This window comes from Wolffia australiana, chromosome 10 (assembly GCF_029677425.1).
Source record: "Wolffia australiana isolate 7733 chromosome 10, ASM2967742v1".
NCBI classification, from domain to species: Eukaryota; Viridiplantae; Streptophyta; class Magnoliopsida; order Alismatales; family Araceae; genus Wolffia; species Wolffia australiana.
In genome coordinates this window covers 2948996-2976587 of record NC_135844.1, presented here as the reverse complement: position 1 = coordinate 2976587, position 27592 = coordinate 2948996, and the positions used below count along the sequence as shown (strand labels likewise).

The window sequence follows — 27592 nt, the reverse complement described above, 5'->3', positions numbered from 1 at the left end:
ATCACACAGAGAAAGAGAGATTCGACTTTTGGACTCCGAATGTGAACGTAGGTCGGCTTTTCTAAAAAGGCTGCAGCGGGCCGGAGGTTTTAACTTTTGTCACCTCCCTTCCGAGATCTGATGTTTATCAACCAAAAAAAGAGAAATAATATTAAATTAATTAAAGAGTAGAATTTACACTTTTGCCCTTGGAAGTGGGGCCCATGAGGGTGAAGATTGCTCTTACTCGGATTTTGTGGGGATGACCGTTGACTAGAGGGTTTGACCTGGAAGTCGTTTGAGAGTGTTGACTTTGGGCCTATCGGATTCGGACACGTGGCGGTTTTTTTTGCGGTCCCGTTCGAGCTGCCGGCAGTTTTCTTGGTGGGCCCGGCCGAACATCTTGACGAAGATCAGCAGCGTTGAAACCACTGCAGTGGATCAAAAGGAAAAAAAATAAGAAGATTAGATTAGATGGAGGTAAATAATTATTTTTTGTTCAAAAAATTATCCTAACTCGAGAAAATTTTGAGAGAAATGGCTTCCGGAATGTCTTTTAGTTCTGATAGAGAAAAATTTTGATCTTAAATTTCCAAAGTTTAGATCGATCACAGTTGGACTAGCTCACAGGATAAGAAAAAATTGGAATACAAAATTCTGACAAAAGTCAACAGCGTAGAAACCACTGCAGTGGATCACAATAAAAAAAATATATGCAAGAAATAAGAATATTAGATGGACATAATCATCAAGGTTAGCACTTCCGATTTAACAAATCATCACACTTGAAGAAGTTTTTGAGAAAATGTATGATGAAAACTTTGCAAAATTTATTCTTATAAAAAAGCCTCGAAATTTATATCAATCGCATCTGGAGTAACTCGCAGGAGAATACAAATTACAAGAAAAAGGATCTGAACAAAAACTGGCTTCTGGATGATTATAATTTAGATGACGCAAAATAATTTTGAGAGGAAAATGAAAAAATTGGCCTCCTGGTGGTTTTTTTTCCAAGGATTATATTTGAGGCAATGAGTTAAACAATTTTGACGAAAGAAATTACTAAAGATCAATCACTGCTCGAGATAATTAGACTGACTCATAAAAAACATTAAAAGAATCATATTTGATTTAAAATTAATTAAAATATTGGCACTTCCGAGAAAATTGGCCTCTGGTAAATTACAACTGGGCCGAAGAGGAGAAGGTTTTTAGCCAATTCAATAAGCTTTAATCAATCAGGGATTGACCGAAATTCAGGAAATAACTGACTAGAAATCTATATCATCAGTTTTTTGAACCATAATTTTGATCTAGTAAAATTCCTAAATTTATCATATATGGGACGCCAGCATATTTATTGATATGTTGTCTTGTAAATTCCTAAATTTACAAGACAACATATTTATTGATATTACCTTGCTCGAATGGGCAACGCACCGGATCTTCCCCAAAATAAAGCGCCAAGGCATCTGCATTTCTTCCCTGAAGAAACCAATTAGAAATTAATAACTATTACAAATAAATTTTTCCCAGCGAAGATTGAGATTTTGATCTAAATGCCTCTCGCTCACTGATAACATGCCAAAAATACATCACATAAGCAAGGCTTAAATGAAAAATTATATTTTCAGCCGCATTTCCTGAATTTTAGTTATATTTTATGAAACAATCCAAGATGAGTCACTCACCACTCCAGAGTAAAGAGAAGTAAGGGTCCTCACTTCAGATTCGGCGGTAATAAGAAAGTCCTTCAATTTCTGTGTTAGAGGGAACCACAGGTTATGTTAGCAAGTTTTTAAAAGAAATATTAAATTAAAAACTATTTAATATTAATATCAAACACTAATTTTATTATTACTTAAAAGTATTATTTAATATTAATATCAACCCACTTATATAAGACGGTGTTAGTGGGCGGTGGTGGACTAAGGGGGAGTAGTGTAATTTTCGTCACTTTTATGGTCTTCTTATATGATTCATATTAAGGTTGTGTTGGTCATCACTGATGACAATGATGCGAGGATGATGATGAGTCGTTGCCATCATTCATCTTCGTCATGATGACAATGATGAAATTGTCATTATCTCTCATTTGAAGGTAGGATGGTGATGATGATTTAGCCCATCATTACCTCTTCCCCATCTCTCTCTCTTGTCAATCTATACCTTCCTCCCGTGGGATATTACGTGCTGGAGACAACCCAATAAATAAATAAAAAGCTACAAACGGATATACGGAAAGTCCAACTAGTGAATAGATATCATCCATTTCCAGTTTGGAGTAAAAATGGTGAAGTTGCCATCTGTACGAGGTAGGTAGAAAGCGGACGCAGGAGACTAGAGAAGGAAAGAGTGGAAGACAACACAGGGAAGTGGAGTTCCTTTACATCCTCTCTCTGATTGTAAGCCCAATAGGTGCCTTTTCCTCGTCAGTGGGCAGGATATTGAGTAAGAAGAGAATCTCCCATTTAGTAACAATGATCCTACCAGAGACGTCCACTCCAAAGTCTTAACCCATTTTGGTGATGTCCACTCAGCAAACAGTCTTCATCCTCACTCTCTTCGGTGTTGTCCACCCCATCAAAGACCCTCATTTTCTCTCTTGTTCACGATCGTCAACTATGTCATATCAGATCCATAGAACTGGAACCACCTCGTCTACGCCACCGTCGTCTTTGGCCATTGCCCTTATCATCAACACGTAATCTGCCCATGTCAAGAGAAGCTCCGATGCCCATTGTGGAAGAACCGCTAGCCAACGTATTTGCCCTCAAGAATGCTAAGACCACCACCCTGCAAGCCCTCAAACTCAAAAAGGACCTCAAGCGACATCGCGTGGCCTCCTCTAAGAAATTCGTGGAGCTCACAGTGCAGCTGCAAGCGCTGATGTACGTCGTTGCCCGCCAGCTGGCATCGGCCACTACAGCCTGTCAACTGGCCCTATCATTGGAGCCACTTCCGCCACTACCACCTCCACCATTGAAGGCCGCACCACCTAGGGATCCACTGCCGGCCCCACCAATCGTCATCGTTAGGCAGGGCCTTTGCCCTCAACCAAAAGGGGTGAGGCTGAGGACCACCCTAGCTGATCTTGACCTGAAAAGGGCAGCCAGTGCAAGACTAGGATTCCGATCAGAAGGGAAAAGAGCTGGGCATGGGTTTTCACCTGCAACCGGCCATCCTGGCTTTCCGCGGCCCAGAGCAAGCAGAAGATCAAGAAAACGGTATGGGCACACATTTTTACCCACAACCAGCTCGTTTTGGTTCGTCATGGCCCCGCTTCAGGCAGGAAACCAAGTAAACAGGCCAGGCCGCAAAAGAGTTATTAACCCATGATCGGCCCATTTTAGCCTCTTATGGCCCGAATTCTGACGATGGTCAAGCAAACGGGCTGGGCACGGGGGTTTTACTGCCAACAGGCCTAGCAAGGCCTTGATGGGTCCACATCTGGCCGCCCTGACCATCCTAGAAGACCAATCGAGCACCACACCTCAGGTTCACACAAACCCTGCACAACACTAGGCCTCCTTGCACCCATCCACCCACTACGATGCCCACCCCCACCATGGATCTCACCCTAAAAGCCCCAGGCCATTGGGGCCCCTCATTGGCAATGTTAGTTCGAAGCCAACAACAGGGGACCGCCCCCACACGCCCTCACGCCAACTGAGCCACTCACCGAGAGATTTGTATTGCCACTCCACAAGGAAGATCAAACCAAACTTTGTCCATCTCGCCGCTACACATGTGATGGTGACTTCCCAAAGACATTGATACAATCCTCTACCCCCAAAGGGTATGTTAGGAAGTTTAGCCCACTAGGGGCATTTTAGTCATTTCATGTTTAGGGTAGATTGTTTTCTTTTCTTATAAATATGTGTAGCCCTCCCTTGAGGAGGGCAGACAAGACTGAAGGTAAGATTGGCCGCTTGGCTCACTATCTCAATCCTCTTCATCTCAGTCCCGTCCCCTTGACCGTCCAACGGTCCCCTATCCTTGCGATCGTCTCACCGGATCTTCAGCCGGCTCGTCCCTGGTTGACCCCTCTACCCCCTCTGTTCAACCCTTCTTATCGTTCCCATTTCACCTCTCTACCCCGGGAACTTCTACCTCACCTCGTCCTCCAACCACCTTCCGATACGAACCTAGATCAAGGTTCTTATCAATGGTATCAAAGCCAACTCACTCCGCCGCTGCCGCCATCATCGCCACTGCAATTGTCGCCGCCAAACATGCCCGTCGCCTCCGTCCTGCCACACCGACCATGGTTGCATCTGCATCTGATCCCGTATCACCCACCACACCAGGCCCCAGCACAGTCACGCCAGTCGACACTCCCGCCACGACCCTCGGCTTCCACCATGGCCGCCATCACCCATTGCAACCCCCACTCCATCTCCACTGGATCTAAACTGCCGCTCTCTGCATTCCCCCCCACAAGCTCGCAACCGGCCACCAAGGTGGAGGCGTCAAAGGCCAAGCACGCAGCTCCGCTGCCAAGATCGTTCGCGCCACCGGTGGCGGTGCACTGGCGAAGGGAGTGGGAGGTCGCAAACCCTAGGTTTCGTGACCCCCGTTCCTAGGGCGGACGGCCTAACTCAAGTGGGCCGAAACCAAACTTTCTCCATCTCGCTGCTACCCATGTGATGGTGACTTCCCAAAGACACCCAACCTTCAGGTGTCTCACCAACCTGTTTGTCTCTCACCGATCATGCCTCACCTCAATTGCAGTCTGGTGCACCACGTCGACGAAAACTCATGGGACGATGACAACAAGCCTTATTATCAACCTTGAGGTAACCCCTCGCGCGACAATTGGGGAATGCTGTTCATCACCCCTTCGGAACTCACCACCTCATGGCTGACACTCTCATCTTTTCAGGGGTTGATCCTGGCTGATGATTAAGATGTACGGAGCAATAATTCCATGTGTACCCAATGGATGATACAGAAAAAATCCATTTGGTCTGGTTTCAATCACAACAGATGCTTCGGAGTCAAGTTTCACGACGCCTATGCTTCTAGTTCAACTTGTGCTAAGTCAGCACATTAGATGAGTTGGTGAACGAGTTTATAGAGTTTGTAGGACATCTGAATGATGCAAACGAAGAGATGGCCACTAATTTTTTTTTGAAGAAAAAAAATTAATTTTCTTTGAAGAGATGGCCATTAATGTCCTTCATAAACCAATCATCTCAAAAGTTGAGGCAGAGTTAACCCCTAAAACATGAAAGACCTGATTGACTGCGCCTTCGAAACTGAAGCCATTTTACAAGAAACTGATGACCCTTGGCTCTGTCCACCCCATGTATCCTGCACCCCAACGGATCAGACAGCCTCCCCACTAGCGATGGACACCGTCAAACGAGCAACCACCACCACTCTTAACAGTTGAACCTAACCGAAGAGGAATTTGTCAAATGCAAAGCCCAAGTGCCCTGTCATCAGTGCAATGAGAAGTTTAGGCCCGGCCATTGTTGTTTCAAAAACCTCAATATTCACATTGTCATGCTAGGTCATACCACAAGCCAGAGATGTCACCAACAACCAGCTTTGAGGATAAGCTGGAGCTGGGCGAGGGGAGTAATATTATGACCTCTCTTATCGCAAGCTCATTATGGGCCTTTTCATCTCCTCATTCCCCTTATAAAAATGTAGTCCTCCTTGTTGAAGAGCAGGATATTCAATAAGAAGTGAATATCTGTATTGGCAATAACACCAGCGAGGTCCACTCCGTTGGCCATCGTCTGTCTTGGTCCCTCCTCGCCCTTGCTCTCCTCAACTTTGTCCACCCCCCTGGAGACCCTCTCTGTCAAGACCTTCGTGCTAAATCACAATGCTGCTTCAAACTCAATTCACAAGGCAAGTTCGGATCAAAGTGAAGAGGAACGGGAGAGAAGAGAAAAATAGGAAGAGAGATATGAGTGGGGAAGGAGCACGGCAGTCCGCTCTGTCTGCCGAGAAGCTCTGCTGCACTATCGACAGCTTGCTGGAGAAACAGAGAAAGGTGAGAGTTAGGGCAAGGGAAAGAGGAGAGGAAGGAGGGACTTACGAAGGTTCTGATTGATGCCCTTGCCCTTGCTTCCCCTTCTTATGACTCGCGGTACTCCCGCAAGTCATAATTTATGATGGGCGGGGCCCGAGATGGCCCCCTTTTGGGCCGAGATAACAGGGGATCGTTTAGTCTTCCGTCTCTGGTAGACCTTGATCAAGGTCTTAACACTCTCCTTTTCTCTCAACCATGATATATCCCAGTAGGACCATATCAGTTGCTTCCCACTGCCCTAGGAGCTGAGCTTATGATATATCCCAGTAGGAAACTTATGACTCCATTACATAAGGGGAGGTTCCCTATCCTTATGTTGGAGAAAGAACCCTTCGTAAAAATTACATACAGGAGAGGTTCCCAATGTCCAAGAGCTCTTTGTGAAGACCTATGTGAATTGAACATTCCCAGATGCAACATGAGGAGCGACGCTCTGCTCCTGCTTCTCCTTGACGAATTGTCAATCCATTTCTATGTGCTTAGTACGACCATGGTGAACTGATTGTGTGGAACGTCAGAAGAACTAGGAGTTTGTATCGGGAAAGAGGAAGAGACAAGAGAAAAACCATATGTAAGATCATCATTGGGACCTTCAGTAAAGATTATCTACAATGGCAAGGGAGGAAGACTCGGCAGATGTAACTTTGCAGAGAGACATACATGTGTGAACAGACAACTTCAATAATCTTATAGTCTACATTATATGAACTTACCCCCAGAATACCTTAGGAGGAAGCATGCACACAAACATGTGCAACTCAAACAGCTCATGAGAAAAGATGGGGCAACTGGCTGAACCGTTTGCCTATAAATAAAGGGAAAATGGATGGGGAATGGAGGAAGTTTTTCTTGGAGTCAGTAGCTACAGCAAACAAGGGCATGAGTTCGGGAGATCCTCCCAATACAGCATGAGACTAGGTTGATCCGGCTAGTCTTGGCTTGCTCTTCTAGCAGTCTTCTGTTACTCTTCTTCTCTCTCTGTTCTCTTTTCATCTTGAACTATTATATAATTGGAGACGTCTATTTCTGACAATTCTTGAAATTCCTGTCTCAGATCTGCTCAATTCGAGTTCGTCCTCCCGAGGAGGGTATCAATACACTCCAAAAAAAAGGTCATATTTATTTAAAGGAAAAAATAACCTCAAAGGGAAATGACTAAAATGCACCTATTGGCTGAAAAAACCTTAAATACCACTAGAAAGGATGGGGATTGTATCACAATATCTAAGGTAAATTTATTATCACAGAGTAGTTTGATATGTCGGATGTGCTCCTCTTCCTAAACCTTTGTTGAACTCTCTACAGAAAAAATATTATGTGGAAACAAAAAGAGATGGAAGAGAGAGGAGATGAAAGAGAAGGCCATCAAGAACACGTTACAATACCTTGGATTACGTATTAGAGAAAGAAGGATGAGGACAGAGATAGGAGAACGTGAATGAATCTGCACATGGGGCCGCACTTGGGTCCACATGTGTAGAGTCCATGTAGTCCAAGATCAAGATAGTAACTTACCAGGGTAGTAACTAACTACCCGGGCTAGGAGCAAGGACTTCTTACTCCTATATGAGGAAGCCCCCTCCGGACTGGAGGGGCATCGGTCATTTGAGGAAGAACTGGGAGATCTGGAGGTGTTGCTGAGCTCAAGCTGCATCCGGCTGGAGAGTTCGGGAAAGCGATACAGATCTGAAGATTTTCCTCTCTGTCTGAAGAGTTATCATCACTGCAACTATCATTGTGAGTAAATATTTTCTTTTTCAAGAATTCGTTTCTTGATTTAGTTAGAATCACATCAGAATAATTCCACCACCCGAGGAAGCTAGATGGAGAGAAGTTAAGAAAACTCAACAAAACAGACTCTGATACATGAGAGGTTTCCTGCTCCTTTAAAGGGATAGAAAACTTACATGAAAGATCCTACTTCAAACACTTACCCTCAAAATGATGACTGGGGCTCCTTTCAAAGCTCGGAGCAGATTCAATGAGGGATTGAGGAAAGAAAAACAAACTAAAAAGACAAACCCTCCAAAATACCAACAGAGAGTTGACACCAGAAGAAGGCCTCAATCAGCAGAATTTTCCAGTAAAGAACAGTCATGGCGAGTAATCACCCGAAGTCAACTCCGAAAAGGAGAGTGAAAAGCCATGCCAAGAGAAAAGGAGACACAAGAATGCAATGAAGAAATTATGACAGCAGAATAAAAGCCCCATAGCGACGGCAAAAAGCATCACATGGATGCCATGAGGAGATGTCGCTCCAATAGATCCCAGGACATCTCAAGGAGACAAATTGGCCAAGGAAATGGCCCAGTAGTTACATAAGACAGCTCATGGAGAAAAGTTGGCCTACGGCATGGAGCATAAGTGACATTACACAACCCAAAAAGCTAATGTGGAAGAGGAGACATTTGAGTGACCAAGAGATGGCCCAATGGATCTAAAAAACCCATTGAGTTAAAAAGGCTGAAAAAATACCAAAATGGTGCCCCAGAACCATTGGAGACAAAGTAGCCAAGGAAAGGACCCAATAGCTCAAGAAAGTCAGTAGAGACAAATCAGCCATGGTTATGGTCCAATAGCACCATAACACCCATGATGAGAAAATGACCCAATGACCATGGATGAACTGCGATATAATCCCAGCCATGGATTGTAACGTGACGGAAGGAGGACGGAGCTGGCCCTAGCGGAATGGGCGACACCGAGGGACGAGGGCAGTGGAGGAGCGGCAGAGTGGGTGTCACCGGAAGGAATGTGAGCCGACAGAATGGAAGTCGTCGGGGGAGATGACAGCTACCAAAGGGGAAACACTACTTGTAATACAAGGAGAGCTACATATTTAAAGGGAAATGCGAGACGGAAGGGAAAGACAATAATGTCCCTAATGGGCTTACTAGAGGGAGTAGATCGTAACAAACTTCAGGCTGGATAGTAGGGAACACCTGGCTGGACTACCACTTAACTACATGCTGGATTGTGGCTGGACATCTGACTGAACTAGGGGCAGACCATGGCTGCATCGTGGTGGCCTGAGTATGCAAGGTGTCTTGAGGTTGGGTTCTGTGAGACAATCACAACTTGAGTCGATCTTTAAGGAAGTCCTTGTAATAAGAATCATCCCAAATATTATCATGGCAAGAGGCACAAGAAGCTCCAAATCTGTATGCGTCACCAAAAGAGGCCCAAGGGAGCCCGAACAGGAGAAAAGAGCATGAAATTGTTCTTAAATAAAGGGGAAGATCTCTGGTGAAAGGCATTGACCAGTGTCAGATCTCACACATATTCTCCCAGTCCACAGGGAAGCTAGGAATCGATCTGGTCCTCCTCTTCAAGTTTATCTGTTCTCATTATTTCCTTACCATCTCCACCTTTCACTAGTACTGCTCTCTTCATTCTTAGGAGATTTTCACAGTTACAGTAGAAAATTTCATGAATCAGAACCTACGAACTGGAATCCTTCTTTCATCAAGCTTAGTTCTATCGATTTCATTGATACATCCATCCTGGATCGCATCACCTTGATGTGAGAAGTGATGATAAACACTGGCTGGTGTGGCCTTTTTTATGAGGACAAGGAGCTGACGACGCTGATGAAGAGGATTAATTACTGATGTGGCATTAAATGAAAATGTATGGCACCCAAAGTTGAATGAATCAATTGTCATGACGGGTCATCTGTTTACCCCGCAGATGTGGCAAAGATTATGTAGCGCAAACCTAAGTTTCACACTAGAGCCACCAGCCAGGGAGAAGACAAATTAAATACTTAAACATCAGCGGTCGAGAGGTACCATTTCAAACTAATATTTCCACCAAAATAGATAAACATCATCAAAATTATGGCTCTAAAGTACCTTGGGTGTTCTCTGATACCCCCATTGAATTTATGTTTTTACTCATAGGTTAGATAGACATTTCTATAACGTTAAATTCATCGACGAAGTCTTGTTGCCTGACAATCTGAGGCCATAAGTCAAATAAAAGTAAGTTAACACGCAAATCCAACACAGGTCAGCTAAGTTAACAACATGTCTTGTAGTTTAAAAAGTAAGTATTAACTGTCACAAAACAATACATATGGATTATGCAGAGAATCTAAGTCCAAAGTGCTGATCATACCAGCAGGAATGGAAGGTAAACAAGAAAATCTAACTGACCAGTAAAAGGTTTTGGTAGACAGAAATTTCTGAAGTGATAGTACTGCTGGCTCAGGATGACTCAATGGTAGAACCAAAGAGTGGATTTCAGTTATCACCAATGGGAGGAATCCCGATCAAGATCATACTGAGTAGTAGTCACAGGTCAGCACTAGAAACAGTTATTGTTGCAATCACTAGTAACTAGGCAAGCAAGATAAATGGATGCAAAATCACTTGGAGACTATTGCCAGAATCTCCTTGTCAATAAGCCACCGAGATGGGCATGGAGGACAATTGCAGGTGTGCAGCCTCTGATGAAGCTGACAAGGCAAAGTGAATTGGGGAAGTTGTGGAGCCTTATTAGAGTGGAAAGCTTCTTTTAGAGTGTCATGATTCCTCTTATTTTGCAAGCCCACTAGGGAAGAATATTGACTATTTACAGAATAGAGTTCTGATACAGTGTTAAGCAAAAAATGCAAAATGTACATTAAAGGTTATCAAGGCTCGGTAATCCACAGATATACAACAGAGATATAAACACAAAAATATATAAGTAAGGTCCAACACTGTATTGCATATCTTAGTTTCTGGGAGAACAGGATCTTCTTCAGGCTTAATCAAAAATATTGGCTTTGATTCTTTATATCTATAATTCTAGAGAACTTTTTTCTGTACCTGACAGAAATTGAGAGACACTGAGCCGTCATTTTCAGATGCAATCAGCTCCTGTTCAACCTTTTCTAATCCCTTGGTCACAGCTTGCATCTCCTCAGCCAAGGTTTTCAATTGCACCTAGAAAAGCCAATAGATCATTACTTAACATATTTGAAAGTTTCAAGTACAACTTTCAGTAGGTTTTCTGACCTTGGATCAAATAAAGTAAAAGCTTTGAATTTTTCCAGAGGAAAATAGTACCTTCGATGCGTCCTCCAAGCTCGCGAGGTCATTGCTGAAATCAAGAAGCTCTGGAAGTTTCTCAGCAAGCACCTTTTCCTCAATAAAAACCACAAAATCAACACAAATAATCAAACATGTAGAAGAAATCGCATCAAAAGTGAGAAAAAATTGATGCAAAGCACAGAAAGAGACTAACATTTTTTTGTAAATGGATAGCCAAGAGACATCTTCCACCTTAAACTTTAAAAAAATGATTTTTCAAGTGGAATCCAAAGGTAAAATTCCCCATCCAGAGAATAATACTGGTGTAAATCTTTAAAAAAGAATACAGTAGTAAATCATTCAGAGACCTAAATATCAGTTACAATCGGAGAAGGATCTTGGAATGGTGGAGAGGGGAGATAGAGGGGACAGAGAGAACCTAGTTACAGTCCTAAACCTCCTCTGAGAGCATCTCCCAGCCTCTATTCAACTGAGTTCTTGACTGCCCTCATTAGGGAGGGCTATATGAATTCAAAGAGATGAAAAATAAACCTAAAATGTCCAAAATAACCTTGACAGTTTTTGGGGATCATAAATGCATGATATGAAGCTTGATTTAAGTTAGTATCTAGAAGGGAGAAGAGGAGAGGTCGAACAGAGGAGGAAGGAATTGACAAGGGACGAGCCACCTGAATATGCGGTGAAAGGTTGTCGATCACACGACAGGAATCGTAGAAAGCCAAAATGTGAAGCAACCAGTGGGGGTAGGGATCTAGTTAGAGGGGAGTCATCTGAAGATTGGTGAAGCAATCGTAGGAGTCAGGGATCTCTGGACATAAAAGGGGATGTGACTGCGACAGAGATGTGAGCCAAGCAGCACTCATAACTTGCTTCTTGACTCTCCTCCTAGAGGAAGGGCTACAGGTATTTAAAGACAAGGGAAGCAACCCAACCTAAAACAACTAAGAGGAAAGATAAAAATTTAAGAATTCTATGCCATGTACTCCGGATTATGCTGAGATAACAATCCTCCATCTAGGCTCGTATCGGATGTTAGTAGAGGGCGGGCCAAGGTAGAAGTTCACGGGGTAGAGAGGAGAAATGGGAATGATCTGAGAGGAGGTCAAACTGATGATGCTGGGATCGACCAGGGACAAAGACGCCTGAAGATGCAGTGAGATAGAGACGATCATGAGGGACGGTGACCATAGGGGGAGAGAGAGGACCTAAACATGGAGAGGGAAGACAAGAGACCTTAAAGAAAATACTCAATAACCAAATGACTGAAATGCCTTTGTAAGCTGACATGTTGAGACTACTCCAACATAGGTTGAGAATCCCATCACTCTCATTCTAGGCTCTCTTCTTTCCTCTCATATCTCTCTTTGAACATGTATCCCTATTGTCTATTTGTTGTCTTAGTTGAATTTTGTGTATTTTACATCCACAAATGCATCTTATTGGACAAGATTTTATTCCAATGGATAAGCCAATAGGATCAATGGAAAATAGGGTGAAAAAATTTGAACACATTTGTATTAAAATTTAAGCAACCTACTTATCCAAACAAGTAAGTTTATAATAGGTAAAGGGGTATTTTAGCTTTACCTTACATAAATAATGCATAAGAGTGATCCTATTGTTACGAGCACGTGTTTCAGTGAGTTTAAGAAGACTATCCAATCTGAACCCGAGTGCAGCCCCTGCAAAAGAATATTAAATATAGTTTTTTCTCCAAATCTCAAACAAAAATCATTCATATTACAGAAATATAATATATTTTCCCCCTGCTAAATTTGGTTTCGGTTACTTAATATTCAAAAAATATTGGTGGGGCCCATCTTTAATTTGGTCACCAGGTTGATCTGTTCCATTTCAATTGCATGTTGCTTCAGAGGTCATTCGAGCTAATTATGCATCAAAAGGGATGGAAGAAAAAGACAATGTGAACCAGCTCACCACGGGCGGTTCCCTGATTCAACGCATTTCCCAGAGAGAGAATCGTCTGCATTATTCTCTTCAGCTTGGAAGAATTTCTAACCTGAATACGCAGATAAATAAAAAATTTGAAAAATATGACTTCGAGGAGGAAAAATGGTTGGAAAGATTAAGAAGATCCTGCCTCATACGATGCAGAGTTTACGGTATTCAGGTTGTTCCTAAGATCCACGACCTGAAATCAACATTAATATATTACAGCCCGTAAATAATTACCCACCTAAAAGACAAGCAGGTGGTTTGAAATTCCCCCAACCTGCGCACGGAATTGAATCTTGAAAGAAAAAACTCTTAGCTTTGATTCCACCCGGGGAACTTTCATCAGCTCTAGGAAGAACTGTAGTTTCATCATCACCGAGGAAGGAACACATCAGAAAGAAGTGAAAATTAGGGGAATTTTTTTTGAAAAGGAAGACTCAATAAGATACATGAATGTGATAAATAAGGCATAAAACATACCAAAAAAATATTCTAGAAATAGAAAGACAAAATAGAAGTGTTCTGACCTGCTCGCATTTTCCCAAGGTTTCTTTATCCCCCTTAAAAGCCTGGATAGAAATTTAGGCCTTGTTAATTTACGAATAGAGAATTACTTCTTTCTACATTGACAGAAAGATTGGAAATGATTGAAAATAAGTCAAGCCCATTGTTGCCAGAACATTTTCACCTTCAGCATCTCTATTTCCTCATTTGTGGGACAAAACTTTATGAGGTTGTCCACCTGATCAATGTCTAACACAGAGTCGTCCAGAGCAAGCAACGAAGTCTGCAGAGCATGGGGAAATTTCAAAAAAATATGAAACGGAACTTAAATACTGAAAAAAAAGATGCCATCCATGATTTTGAAAGAAAATTAAAACATGCCTTATGCGTCCCTGTGCAATCCCAGAACAGAGAAAATTCATAGAGGATTCATTATATTGACGCCAAACGTGTTCACAAGCATTATCCATGGGTTCATCCGTCTCCCATTAGATAATCTAAACCCAAGGGGCAAATAGAATTCCCAATGATTCATTTGAAAAAATCGAACATGTAAACATCCTATATTAGATTTAACCAAGCAGTATTCCTTGCTAGGGATCGGATATTCAATCTGTTCATTCGAATGTTCAAATGGATCGAGCATTCAAATGATCGAACCTGAACTTCAATCAGACTCAGAATATTCAATTCGTACTTTATCTTCACATCGGGTTCAGATTGTATTTTTCAATCTGGTAAAATGTTTGGATCAAATAATCCGATCCAATTCGATTCAATCCGGCCAGCTCAAATTGGACAGGATCGAATTTTTCAAATCATAAACAAATAAACAAAGTAAATATGAATAGTGAGTGAAACAAGAGAGAGAAATAAGAGAGAGAGAGAGAGAGAGAGAGGACGTGAGACAGAGAGAGCAAGAGTGAGAGAACAAGATATAGAGAGCGAGAGAAAGAGAGAGAAAGAGACAGAGCGAGCGAGAGAGAATGAGAGAGAGTGAGAGAGACAGACAGATAGACAAAGAGAACGAGAGAGAGAGAGAGCCAGAGGTGAGAGAAATAAAGAACAAGCAAGATAGAGATAAACATAAAGGGAGAGAACAAGTGAGAGAGAACGAGAGAGGGAGAGAGAGAAAGAGGGAGAGCGAGATGGAGATATATATATAGTGAGAGAGAAGAGAGAGAACAAGAACGACCGATAGAGAGAGAGAGAAAGAGTGAGGGAGCATGAGAGATAGGGAGTTCTTGTTTTTTCTCAAACTCTTCAATTTCGTTCAAACAGTTCAAATTGTTTATGAACGATTTCCATTTTTCAAATCGAATTTATCAAAAATCCAGATCGAACTGGACTGAAAAGCTTGCTCAATTGAGTCGATCAGTTCCGATTGAATCTCATTTTGATCGATCAAACATTTGATCAAAATTCGATTGATTCGATCCGATTTGATCCCAGCCCCAATCCCATTCTTGAAAAAATACAAATCAAAAATAGGAAAAGGTTAGTAACAGCAGATAGATACTGCGAGGCCCATTGGACCCTCTCGAGACAAGTAGATATATATCTAGCTACATGTCTCTATCTCTATCCTTATTTACGTACATGCCTGAAAAAGATTTCAATGTAAATTATATTGCTTTCAACATGGTAGCAGGGTCACAAGCGACTTGGGGCCCTGTCACCATCATCACTCACCCATCACCATGTGATACGTTCTTTTCACAAAAATAATGGCAATAAACAAATAAGAGACCAAGGTAAGTGGTCACATGGAGAAAAGCCAATAAATAAAGGGGGAGCTGGAGGGAGCAAGGGACCTGAAACTGTTTTCAAAAAACAGCTATTCAAAGGCAGCTTCAACTGAAGGCTGGCGCAGAAGGCATCTGCATCCAGTGGTAGAGAAGGCCCAATCCGTCCTTCTCTGTGGGCACTCTCGTCTCTCTCGATCTGTATTCTCATCTCTCCCACTCTGCCATTGCTGCAGACTTTGAATCTTCCTCACAATCTGGCGGAAAATTATCCCTCTGGTGAATTCAGCTCTTCATACATTATTCTTTAATTTTCCAGTCCGAGAGATATTCTGACCGCCAGACCACAGCTATACCCAAACTGATACTGAACACAGTATCACCATGACACCCCGACAGCACAGTCTCATCTGAACCATTATTTTAGCGACTTTGCCGTCGTGGGTGCTTACTTGTAAGAAACTTAGTAAGCACTTGGAACCCAATGTATGCAAGCAATGTTTCTCAGCTAATTGTTATCATGGTGGAACTTTATGGAATGATGAAAAGTGATCAACGCCTGGTTCAGTACTGTGAACATTGCCATTGATGCTGATAGACAGTCTGCATTTCGACAGTGACAGCCTCAATGTCAACATCAACCGTCCAATAATTGAAGGTGCTTGTCAGACCAACGACTAACTGATTTCTTGGGCTTGCAACAAGCTCTAAATCAGGTCCGCTCTAACCCGGGGGAATCAGATGGTTGTGTTAGTGAGACATGTCCTCTATGGGCTAATGGGCCCTGTTCTATAAGCCCATTAGCCCTATTCTCTATTCTATCTCTTAAGGGTATATATACCCCTCTTGTAACTCTCATTCATTATGTCATTACATTCTATTCTCCTTCAACGTCTCTTCTCCCCCAGACCCTCTAGGGTTTACATGGTATCAGAGCTCAAGCTCTTGATCCTAGTGGAGGACTTGACATCATCCTCCGGGTACACGACTCTAGTCGTGTTCGCCATCCAGCCTGTGTGCAGCCCTAGCCGCACACAGACCGCCGCCCGCAGGTAGCAGTCCGCGCAGCCCTAGCCGCGTGTGCAGCCCTAGCCGCACACAGACCGCCGCCCGCAGGTAGCAGTCCGCGCAGCCCTAGCCGCGTGTGCAGCCCTAGCCGCGAGCGCCGCCGTCAGGAAGCCGCGCGCGCCGCCCCTTGTCGCCGCGCCCCCTTGCCGTCCGCCCGCAGACAGCAGTCCGCGCGCCGCAGCTTCCGCGCGGACGTCCGCCCACAGGCAGCCGTCCGCCCGCAGACAGCAGTTCGCACGGCCAGCCGTTCGCGACGCCGTCCGCCCGCAGGCAGCCGTCCGCGCAACCGTCCGCCCGCAGCCAGCAGTCCGCGCGGCCAGCCGTCCGACCTCTGCTGTGCACCCATCTGCTGTGCATTACGCCCGCAGGCCGCCGTTTGCCCAGCTAGCAGCCCGCCGGCCGCCGTCCGCGCCGCCCGCAGCGCACAGACTAACACTCTGCTTCTGCGATTTCGTCTAGATTTCGTGGCGCGGCTTCTCCGATTTCGTCTAGGTTTCGGGGCTCCGCCCCGAACCCCGCGGGGGGCGCTGCCCCCTCGACCCCCGCCACCTGACCGCGCAGGTGGAACCGCGACATCCCGAGCATTGCACGGCTCTGCTGAAGATCTGGTGAAGATCTGGTGTCGTCGACTGCCCAGTGAGCCGTCTGCTGTGTGTCGAAGCCGTCTGTCCAAGCCATGGCTGATGACAAGTCTGCTGCCACCGTCACGGCCGACGAATTCTCTGACGCCGACTTCCTCGAAAAACCGCTTTCCCATAAAGTGGTTAATCCCCTACCGCATCCACCCGACGCGGGGCGTCTTTCCGGGCCCAATGTTCTGAAATGGAGCCGCTTCGTCGAGTCTACGCTGAGAGCTCGACAACTCTTCAAGCATTGCACGGCTCCAGCTCTTTCGACCTCCCACCCTCACTATGCTGCCTGGGATGCGGAGGAGCACTTTATCTTAAATTGGCTTCGCCTTCACACCCTTACTCCGGAGTTTGCGGACACATTTCCTCACCAGGCCACGGTCAAGGGTTTTTGGGATCAAGCAAACCTCTTTTGTGGCAAAGATGGGGACAATTGCCTCCTTGACTTAGTGGACCAGGCATATTCCCTCCGCCAGGGATCCATGTCCATTATGGAGTATGCCCTGGCCCACAAACGCATCTGGGATGAGGTTGATCACTACCTCCCTCCGGACACCTCCAGCCTAATGTATCAACATACGCTACGTTTTCGCTTGCTGGGCTTCATCAGGGGGCTGAATCGAGAATATGAGTACATCCGACGCGCTGCCATGTACCGCACGGAGGGTCTGCCCACCATTTCCGAGCTGGTGAAAGAGCTTCAAGAAGAGGAGAGTCATATCCTGAAGTTTGGCCGTCAAGCTTCCGAGGATCCACGGGACTCGACGGCCCTCCTCTCTCGGCCCTCCTCCACCCCTGCATCGACCCAGGAAGGCGCTGCCCCGGTCTGTTCCTACTGCAGCAAGATTGGTCATGTGGAATCCCGCTGTCGGAAGAAGTACTTCGCTGAACAGAAGAAGAAGAAGAAGACAGAGTCGGCTTTGCTTGCTCCGTCTCCTTCCGGCGCTTCTCAGCATGTTACGGCAGAACAGTTTGACCGTGTGCAGGCCGAGCTTGCTCGGCTCACGTCCCAGCTCTCTGCTCTTCAGACATCCACCTCGGTGCCCTCCTCGTCTTTCTTTGGTGCGTGCTCTACCCTACCCACTACGGAGTGGTACTGTGGTCATACCGCCTTTACGGCTCCCCTGGTTGCGGATACGACTTGGGTAATTGACTCGGGGGCAACGGAACATATGACCCCCTTCAACCACCGGTTTGTCTCGTACGAGCGACAAGGTGGGGGCCGCACTGTTCTTACTGCGGGTGGTGGACGTCTTCCCGTGGCGGGTATTGGGGCAGTCTACATCGATGGTCTGGGAGTGGTTCAAGGGGTTCTGCATGTTCCGTTGCTGCGAGCCATTTTGATGTCCCCTCAGCGTCTTGTTGATTCTGTGTCTTGTTCTTTTCACCTGACACCTGACGGAATGTCTCTGTCTAACAAGGTGGGGAGAACTACACCGATTAGACGCGAGCACGGGTTGCTGCTGCTGGACGAATGGGGGACCTCGCAGTGCTTCCGGGTGCAGCCCAGTCTTCGGCCGGCCGATGAGCAGCGGAGGGGTCGACTACATCTGACGCATCAGCGCCTCAGGCATCCGTCATTTGCTATTTTAAAGCGTTTGTTTCCGACTTTGTTTGTGGGTTTGGACCCGAAGACTATTGTGTGTGAGGCTTGTCAGTTGGCTAAACACCGCCGGTCGTCTTTTCCCTCATCTCAGTCTCATACCTCGACGCCACTCCTCCGCATTCACAGCGATGTCTGGGGACCGGCCCCCAAACCGAGCCTGCAGGGTCATCGGTACTTTCTGATTTTTGTTGACGAGGCCACCCGGTGCACGTGGACGTATCTACTTCGGGCCAAGTCCGATGTGTCAGGGTCTGTCCGACATTTTTGTGCCATGATCCAGACCCAGTTTGGCCGTGGCATTCAGCGCTTCCGGTCGGACAATGCCCGTGACTTCTTCAATGCCGACCTCGATGCGTTCTTTGCGGAAAGAGGGATCTTGCATGAGTCCTCATGTGTTGCTACACCGGAGCAGAACGGTATGGCAGAAAGGCGGATCGGCTATGTGACCTCGACCGCTCGGACACTCTTGGAGAATTATGCGGTTCCGTGGACATATTGGGGTGAGGCGATTTTGACGAGCACCCATCTCATCAATCGCCTCCCATCCCAATCCCTCGACTTTGCTACGCCTCTTGACCGTCTCGGTGCGGCGTTCCCGGGGGTTCCATTGAAGACCGGCCTTCTTCCACGGGTATTCGGATGCACGGCGTACGTCCACGATACTTCACCGACCTTGACGAAGCTGGATGCTAAAGCTCTACGGTGTGTGTTTGTGGGGTACTCGACTCTCCAAAAAGGGTACCGGTGCTATCATCCGCCTTCCAGGCGGTTCTTCGTTTCGGCGAATGTTACCTTTGCCGAGTACGAGCCCTACTTTGGAGATTATTCTTCCTCACCCCGCCTTCCGTTGGATGAGGATCCTTCGGTTCCTCACTTGGAACCGGTTCCGTCCGCGGAGCCCACTGCTCCGACCGTGTCATCGTCTCATGATCTATCTTCCTTTGACCCTCCAGTCCCCTCTTCGTCATCTCTTGAGGTTCTTCCAGCACCTCCTATTCCCGACTTCGATGTCGCTCCCTCTTGGTCTCCTCCTGAGGCCTCTTCCTCTCCGATGGTTGACACTTCCTCTCCTCTCGGCGAGTCATTGCCGACTCCCGACGAGGATTCTTTTCATGACTGTTCTCCTGATTTTCCTCCTACTCAGGCTTCCGCTCCCTCTTCTTCCGGCGATGGACCTCCTTCCTCCGATGGCAACGATGATCATCTTGGCTGGCCCATCGCCCTTCGCAAAGGGGTTCGCAAGTGCACCCGCACTCCCCTTTATCCCATGTCTCACTAACAGGTTGGTATTGGACAAGAGCTCCTTTCTCGGTGGGGAAAGCCTATGCACGGATCCGACAGGGCAACGAGGAAGACAAAAATATGATCCAAGCGTGTCAAGCCATCTGGCATCTTAAGGTTCTGCTTAAGGCCAAGATTTTTGGGTGGCTCTTGCTCCGAAAGAGATTGATCACCCGCGTCTTTCTCAAGAGGATGTATCCAGATGCCTCGACGGTATGCGTGTTGTGCACGAGAGATGGCGAAGATTGTAATCATTTATTTTTTGGATGCCCTTTTGCACGCACAGTTTGGGCCACCCAAGCACAGTTGGCGGTGAACACGTCATCAGAGGAGGCCTTTGGGAGTCCATGCAGATGACCGGTCCCAGACATAGAGAAGTGGGGGGCCGAGCACTGACAGTGCTCTGGGGAATCAGGCTATACAGAAATGAGGTGATCTTCCGAGGGGGGAAGGCCTCTACAGACAGGCTCGCCCATGAGATAGAAGGTCTTATAGCATCATGGTTTTCCTCGTGACGGGGATGAAGAGGGAAGAGGAAGATGTATACATGTAGAGTCCTAGGGCTCGAACCATGTACTTGACAGGTGGTTACCGATTTTTTCGGGTGGCTGCCTCATATGTTTTCGAAAAAAAAAAACATCAGCACCATCATCGACCGTCCATTAATTGAAAAAAGCCTGTCTACATAAACGTCATCGTCAACTAGCACCTTTGACATTACCAGGGATGACGGTTTTTTTAACTAGAATTTAGCTAAATTGACAACTGATATCCATGAAACATTGCAAATTTGAACTGCCAATGGAAAATTTTCCCACCAGCCAAAAAATCATCAACGTTGACGTCATCGTCAATGTCAACAATGGTCGATGAATGTGACTATTGATGGATGGTCGGCCCCTGCCACTGCTGATCTTCAGGGTATGCGTAAGCTCCCATCTTAAAACATCATCCTGAATTGTATTCATTGTCTCCCTTCCGACTATATTTCTGTACACAGCCAACTTCTGGCAGTGTTTTTTCTGTAACAGTTATCTCAACAGACCCTCCTACACCATCTGCACCTTTCCCTGGACAAGGCTAAAACTCTGGTGGCTGGTAATTCTGCTTTGATGGACACTATTCCACCGTAAAGCCGTAGCCATGGGATCATTCTCAGGGCTACTGATAAGCAACGAACCAGGACTTACGAAACAAAGCGGAGGAGGGAACATGACACCACACGTGCCAGCTGACTGGCACATGGGAGTAACAGAATAAGAACGGGAAGGAGAGAAGACTCAGTATAAGGGAAAAGGCGAGCTAAGGAAGAGGCATCGAGAAGAATCAGATCACAGCTGCCAGGAGATTCTCCTCACCGTCAGAGTGCCGGCGTTCGATGCGGTCTCGGTGCTAGTCTTCAGATCAGGAGTTCCCAGTCATATCTCCCTGATCCAGTGTTTTCTTATCTTTTTCCTATTCCACTATCGTTGGATACAATGTGTTTCGAACTTGATTGTTAGACGGATTGTTAGCGATCATCTTACACTTCTGCCCAGTATTGGTTGAAGAATATTCAAAGGTTTCATATACTCTTATCTCGTCTCGTTCAATTAGTCGGTATCCTAACAGTTACATCAATCGATCACATGATGGGGCCATCAGGACTCTGACCGTGCATGCCTGAAAGGGTGTACTCAAGAAACATCATTTAATATCCATGGAGATCCCTAACATGCTCATGTAGCTGCCAGTGAGCACTTACATTCACCTCAGCAGATCAAGCCGACTGATGAGGAACTTCAGCACATGCTTCTGGTCCAGCTGACCAAGCAGTCTGTTTCATATTCTGCCACTCGTGTTCCCATGCTGAATCAGTCCAGCATAACATTAGGCATCACCAGAGAGGGGGAATCTTGAAATACATCTACCTCCCTTTGCTCGTCAACTTGGATTCTTGACTCCAGGATGAACTGTGACATTTCTGGTTCGTCTTGAGTGTTCTGAACTTATCTGATAAACCTCTGATGAAGACTTATCAAAGCAACAAGTGGCGCAAGGCAAGCCCAGCACATGCGAACTGTTGTCGCACATGGAAGCCTTTTGAATTAGAGCGGGAATACACTATATAATGGGGTGGTTTCCATTTAGAGGTATCAAGAAGTCGTTATTCCCATGTCTATTCAAGAAGAAGGAGATCCTCCGCCGCTTGGATCTGCCTGAAGACCGATCCGGCCTTCCAATATCGAGGATTGGATGAGAGAGCCAATCCAATACATTTATGTGTTCTTGAGATTGTCTTACTCCTTACTACATTCAGACTATGTGTTCATTATTCTTCGTTTATATTGGATCTGAAGTCTTGAGACTTTCGGCAAGAGTGACATTTTGAAATCTTGAAATTTCTGTTAAGATCTACTGTCAGGATATTTCTACCAGTCCGTATACCTTGTAGTTGACCTTACTAGGACAGGATCGTAACAATATCTTTAATGTGATAATTAGGTGGTCATCCATATCACCAATAATCCAATACTGCACGAGCTAAGGAAACACATCAAGGTGGACTGTCACTTCATCCGCGATATTATTGATAGAACACTAAAAGTATATAAAAGCATCGTTTCCAAATATTGCCCAAGATAGATGGAAAAGAGATATAGGGATGGGTTATTGATAGTCAGTGATTGATGATGGAGGAGGGGGCAGATGATCACAGTGAGACAAGTGTTAAGACATAGGGTATGATTGATGGTCAAAGGGACTGGGAGAAAACAGCAGGACCCTCATCGTAAGGGAAAGGGAGGAGCTGTTGCAATAGCTAGAGGGAAGATCATCAGCAAGAGGCTAGAGGAGGGATAACTACAACATGATGGGAGGAAAAGGACAAACCTATGACCATTCCATTGATACTTCTTGCCTTTCCCCCAAAGGGAGGGTTACATCTATTTGAAGAGAAAGGGGAAAAAGAACCAAATAACCAAAATTCCCTAATGGGCTGGAGCGTTGAAGATAGCATCAGGGGTAAATGATCATATCAGAGAAAGCTAATCCACAGTTGATTTACCCCACAACAGTTTCATCAGGAGATCAAATGGCAGATTTATTAATGAATATCCTCTTAATTCATCGAGGGCATCCTGGTGTTCCAAGCTTGGAACTAATGACTTATATGCTCCTTGAGTGGGACCTCTAAGACAGTTGGATAATATGTAGCTCACTGGGCCCTATCACACTCTTTATCTCTTTCAAAGACTTTACAAAAGACATAAGAAATGAAAAAGAATAGGTTTAGCATGTATAATAAAACTTACCACCAAATCAGGCAGTGGAATCTTAACCTTTGAAAGCATAATTTCACAATTATTAGCCCGCCTTAGATCAACCTAGAAGAAGCATCCAAAAATATCAGTTAAATTTAAAAATACAGAAAATAACATCAAGAAATTACTAGCACAGAGCTGTTTGTTAATCATACTCAAAATTGAATCACATTCATGAGTTTAACTTTCAAGTAAACTCTAAATTCTATCTAGTTCAAAAAAACATATATCTTGAAAAATACCAGATGCACTTTTTCTGATTTTAACCCGACTAATGGACGTCTTGATTTTTCTGTCGCATTGTGAACATCTTGTGCTGGAGATGCAGAGAAAAGACTCTCCAGTTCAGACATGTCAAAATCAGGAGCCCTGTATCAAGTTACAAAGATTATGGCAATTTGAACATGAAACATTCTGCTACGAGCTCTATGCCACGTTATCAAGAAAAGAAATAATTTGTACGTGCATGCCTGGATAATTCTTCGTGCATCTGTGACTCTGCCCATATGCTTCCTTGCATCACTCTAGTTACCTTGATCCAGTGCAGGGCCTTTAAAGGTGTTTTATTAGATGATGAGCGCTGAGAAAATGTATTTCTAGAGCTTGTAGAACTTGAGAGGCCACTCATGGACCTAGTGGGAGGAGGTGGGACAGATGTATTCCCTAGCGAACCATTAGGAAAAGGTGGCGGTGGAACAGGTGGACTTTGGGATCCTTTTTGTAACGTTAGACCGACAGAATTACGAGGCCCAAGGCATGGAGGTGGAGGCGGAGGACTGGGTGATGTTGATCCAGAGCTTAGGGCAGGAGAAGGCGATGTAGGCATGTTTAAAGTTGCACTTGAGACTGGTCGTGGAGGAGGAGGAGGAGGTCTGATTAACACTGCAGGGGATCTTGAAATCAATGAATTGGGCAATGGACTAGGAGCAGGTGGAGGAGGAGGTGGAGGAGGAGGTGGTGGTGGTGGTGGATGTAGTGGTGGTGGCGGCAGTGGTGGTGGGGTTGGATATGAAGTCGCTAACATAGATTTCGTTGTGGGACACAGAGGAAGTTGGTATTTGACTGACTCGAGACAAACGTCTTTAGATGGAGGAGATTGGAGAGATGTAGGTGGAGAGAGTGGATAAGGCGATAGTGGAGAAAGGAGAGTAGGAGAGGGAGGCAGATGTTCAAAAATTGATAAAGGCAAAAGAGAAGGCATAGATGAAAATGAAGAGAAGGAAGGGAGTGACGATGCCTTGGCCAGTTGAGTGCTTTTGACATTGGCATGTGATGCTTTTGAATCATGTGATTTTTGAATAGGTGAGAGTGGAGGAGATGATATCTGCTGCGAGAGATTCTGGGAAGAAATAGCAGAAGACTTTAAAATATGATTCTTTGGCGTAAAAAGTAAAGGGTGCTGAGCTAATTGAGAAGTTGGAGAGCAGATGTCAATCTCCTCTTTCCCTCCTGAAGTAGTGTGAAAATTCTTCACGTTTATGTGGGAAAGTGATGATTTCTTCGTCCTACTTTCAGATTTATCAGACTTTGATTTCAAGAAAAATTGCAAAATGCTTTCCTCCTGATGATGAGATAAACTGCTTTCCTCGTCCTCCAAGATGTTCAATGACAGCATTTGATTTATTAAGTGGATTCCACCATCTGCGCTTTGATTGAGCCAGTCAACACTGTTAAACATCTCTCGCACCTTAGAGAAAGCCTCTATAGGAAGACCCTCCTTCACATCAGGGGAAGAGCACTCAAATGGAACATACGACGAGGCAGTATCCATGTCTGAAAGAAGAATCTTCACAAAAAAATGAAAAAGTTAAGTTCATTTTTCTAAAAGGAAACGGGTTGAAATGGAAGTCCTAGCAAATTTCATGTGATCATACCTCTGCCCTGAAGTCGTCAGAAAAATTTTCTTTAGCATCCCATAGAACGTCAATTTCATCTCGATTGACCATTAAAATATTAGATCTGATGAAAGCTGTGTTAAACATGATCCTAAACATCATCAATTCCCGTTCAAAGTCCTCGCCAACATTAATGCATTCCAGTACTACATCTCCTTGGATATGACAGTGAATCTTGATGTTAACAAGTTCACAATCTGTCTGTTTTGGCTGAATGTCAGTTCTAGGACAATAAATAATTGCATGAAACGATTGGTAATAGATCAAAAAGCAGTCATAAGAAACTAAAAATATAACTTCCAATCTAAAAGTAAAACTTGAAGCCCTACAACAGGTAAATAAAAAGGAATGGCAGACAGAGTGAGTTAACTTTGATTACTCAAGACTCCCTCATAAAGATATTTCTATCATAAAAATCGATAAAAAGAGGTTCTGTGTAAAATTATGCTTCACCTGCTTGTAGTGACGAACAGAGTCGCAATTCTTCGGCATTGAAAATAAGACTTTAGGGGTCTGGTCGCTTCCAATTAAAGGATCTTGGCCATAAATACGAAATATAGGCCGGCAGCCAAATTCTCTGTCAAACTGAGGCAGATTCCGAAGGATAATGCATTCCAATGTCAGTGCCCTGTCTAGTGGAGGCCATTCTGATGATACATTTCTCCTAGAAATATACTGGAGGTATCTCATCTGTGAAGGCAACGGATTAAGAGGCGACCAAAACTGCAAAAGCTCTAAAGGGGCTTGCTTATAAATCATATCTAGTGTTTTCTGTTCCTCTGTATAATGTTTTCTGTAAATTAGAAGTCCTGCTAACATAAACGCAAGAACTGGCCAGCCACCCTGCTCACAGTGCATAAGCAACACGTTTTGAAGACCAAGAGAAAGCCAGCTTTCGCAAGACCTCAGGAAATGATGAATCATTTCCATTGTTAGCAATGGGCAGCCCTCATAGTGCTTTGGATAGTCCATCACAGTCATATCATAATTGGAGAGTATGTCAGCCGTCTGACTCTGTGTCTCACCATCCCTAAAATTAAATACCATGAAAGATGCATCTGGATCATGCTCCTTGAGATGAGAAGCAACGTCTCCCAAGTGGGCCTTATAATAATTCTCCTCCAGCACATTAATTGAGAGACAGCAGTCAAAAACTGGGACACATTTGGGATAGAAATGAAGTCAGTAATCTTTATAAAACCGTTTATGTATCTATGAATCAACCAAGAGTATAATCATCTTGGTGACAGCACAGGCGAAGCAGAATCATTCATCATATCGATTAATTTATGTATATTGCAATATTCACGATTATTACTTGTATAAATTAAATTATTCTGAAACAATATTCAGCATAATCATCTCAGTAACAGCACAGGTGAGGTTGATGCATTCATTACCTAGGTTAGATCATGTATACCTCGCAAGTTAGGAAAATTTCACCGAATCAATTTAAGAAAACAGTGATGCGAACGTCTTCTGGTGAGAAAATTGTGTAAAAAGCGCTCTCATGCTTGACGAACTGAAAGGAATCGACGCACAAAGAACTTTATAGAATAATGAGATGGAGAAATCAAAAACAGCGAGCATTTGAATAGAGAAAACTGCAAATCAATCGTCAGGATTACATCATGTATGCTGCAATAGTCAGGATTGCTTGTACAAAATAAACTATTCTGAATCAATATTCAGCATAATCATCACAGTAAGAACGCAGATGAAGTTGATGCATTCATCAACTAGGCTAGATCATGTATACGTCGCAAGTTAAGAAAATTTCGCCGAATCAATTAAGAAAACAGTAACGTGAACGTCTTCTGAAAGAAAATTGTGTAAAAAACGGTCTCATCCTGGATGAACTAGAAAAAATAAAAAATAAGAAATACGCCTAGGACTCGACGCGCAACGAACTTTATAGAATAATGTGGTAGAGAACTCAACAACATCGAGAATCTGAACGTAGAAAATAGCAAATCAATATTATTCGGGAGCAAAAGACGGCCGAAATCTTACCGTAGACTCTCTCTGATATTTCCAGAAGCCCCTCAGGCGATTTCCGGCTAAAAAGTTTGCGGATCAGAGACATCTTAAGGAGTAAATTACGAGGAATATCTCTGCATGTCAAAATCCGTCGAAATCCATCGCATTTTGAAACGAAAAAATTGCAGTAAACAGTGCAATTCTACGACAAACAGATGAACACGAAGATGAAGATGTCGTGATTGCCGCCATCTTCCCCTCTCCTCCGACGATCCTTCTCCGAATTCCTCCCCTGGCAAATTTCTCCGCTTCTTCTACGATCACCTCTCTCTCTCTCCTACACCTCTCCTCGCTTCTCTCTTTCTCTCCTCTTTCCTCTCTTTCTCTCTCCTCTCTTCTCTCTTTCTCTCCTCTTTACTCTCTTCCTCTCTCTTCTCTCTCTCTCCTCGCTTCTCTCTTTCTCTCCTCTTTACTCTCTTCCTCTCTCTTCTCTCTCTTCTCTTTATCTCTCGTCTCTCTCTCTTCTCTTCATCTCTCGTCTCTCTCTCTTCTCTTTCTC

General features: G+C 44.6%; 2 protein-coding genes across 2 annotated transcripts; one reads left to right on the top strand and one right to left on the bottom strand.

Annotated features, from left to right (window-relative positions):
• Positions 1 to 138: 138 nt before the first annotated feature.
• LOC144708932 (formin-like protein 18) lies at positions 139 to 27592 on the bottom strand. The gene is made up of 17 exons (XM_078582381.1): positions 27067 to 27592; positions 25507 to 26207; positions 25033 to 25254; positions 23629 to 24944; positions 23401 to 23527; positions 23150 to 23221; positions 13712 to 13810; positions 13551 to 13592; positions 13301 to 13381; positions 13169 to 13219; positions 13006 to 13087; positions 12655 to 12749; positions 11083 to 11154; positions 10843 to 10959; positions 1671 to 1739; positions 1398 to 1464; positions 139 to 410 (listed from the first exon to the last, which is right to left on the bottom strand). Exons 1-17 carry the CDS (start codon positions 27137 to 27139, stop codon positions 253 to 255), a joined length of 3444 nt encoding a protein of 1147 aa, XP_078438507.1. The 5' UTR covers positions 27140 to 27592; the 3' UTR covers positions 139 to 252.
• Positions 17452 to 19854, top strand: LOC144708393 (uncharacterized). The gene is made up of 3 exons (XM_078581687.1): positions 17452 to 17696; positions 17779 to 18031; positions 18391 to 19854. Exons 1-3 carry the CDS (start codon positions 17452 to 17454, stop codon positions 19852 to 19854), a joined length of 1962 nt encoding a protein of 653 aa, XP_078437813.1.

Bases quoted from the DNA above. Each gene is read 5' to 3' on its own strand.
- LOC144708932 (XM_078582381.1), bottom strand. From the start codon at position 27,139: ATGTCTCTGATCCGCAAACTTTTTAGCCGGAAATCGCCTGAGGGGCTT. The intron at 26,208-27,066 runs GTAAGATTTCGG...AATGTGTCCCAG, and splicing joins AATATCAGAGAGAGTCTACG to TTTTTGACTGCTGTCTCTCA. The intron at 1,465-1,670 runs GTGAGTGACTCA...TGGTTTCTTCAG, and splicing joins CTTCTCTTTACTCTGGAGTG to GGAAGAAATGCAGATGCCTT.
- LOC144708393 (XM_078581687.1), top strand. From the start codon at position 17,452: ATGTCCATTATGGAGTATGCCCTGGCCCACAAACGCATCTGGGATGAG. The intron at 17,697-17,778 runs GTTTGGCCGTCA...GCATCGACCCAG, and splicing joins GAGGAGAGTCATATCCTGAA to GAAGGCGCTGCCCCGGTCTG. The intron at 18,032-18,390 runs GTGCGTGCTCTA...CTGTCTAACAAG, and splicing joins GCCCTCCTCGTCTTTCTTTG to GTGGGGAGAACTACACCGAT.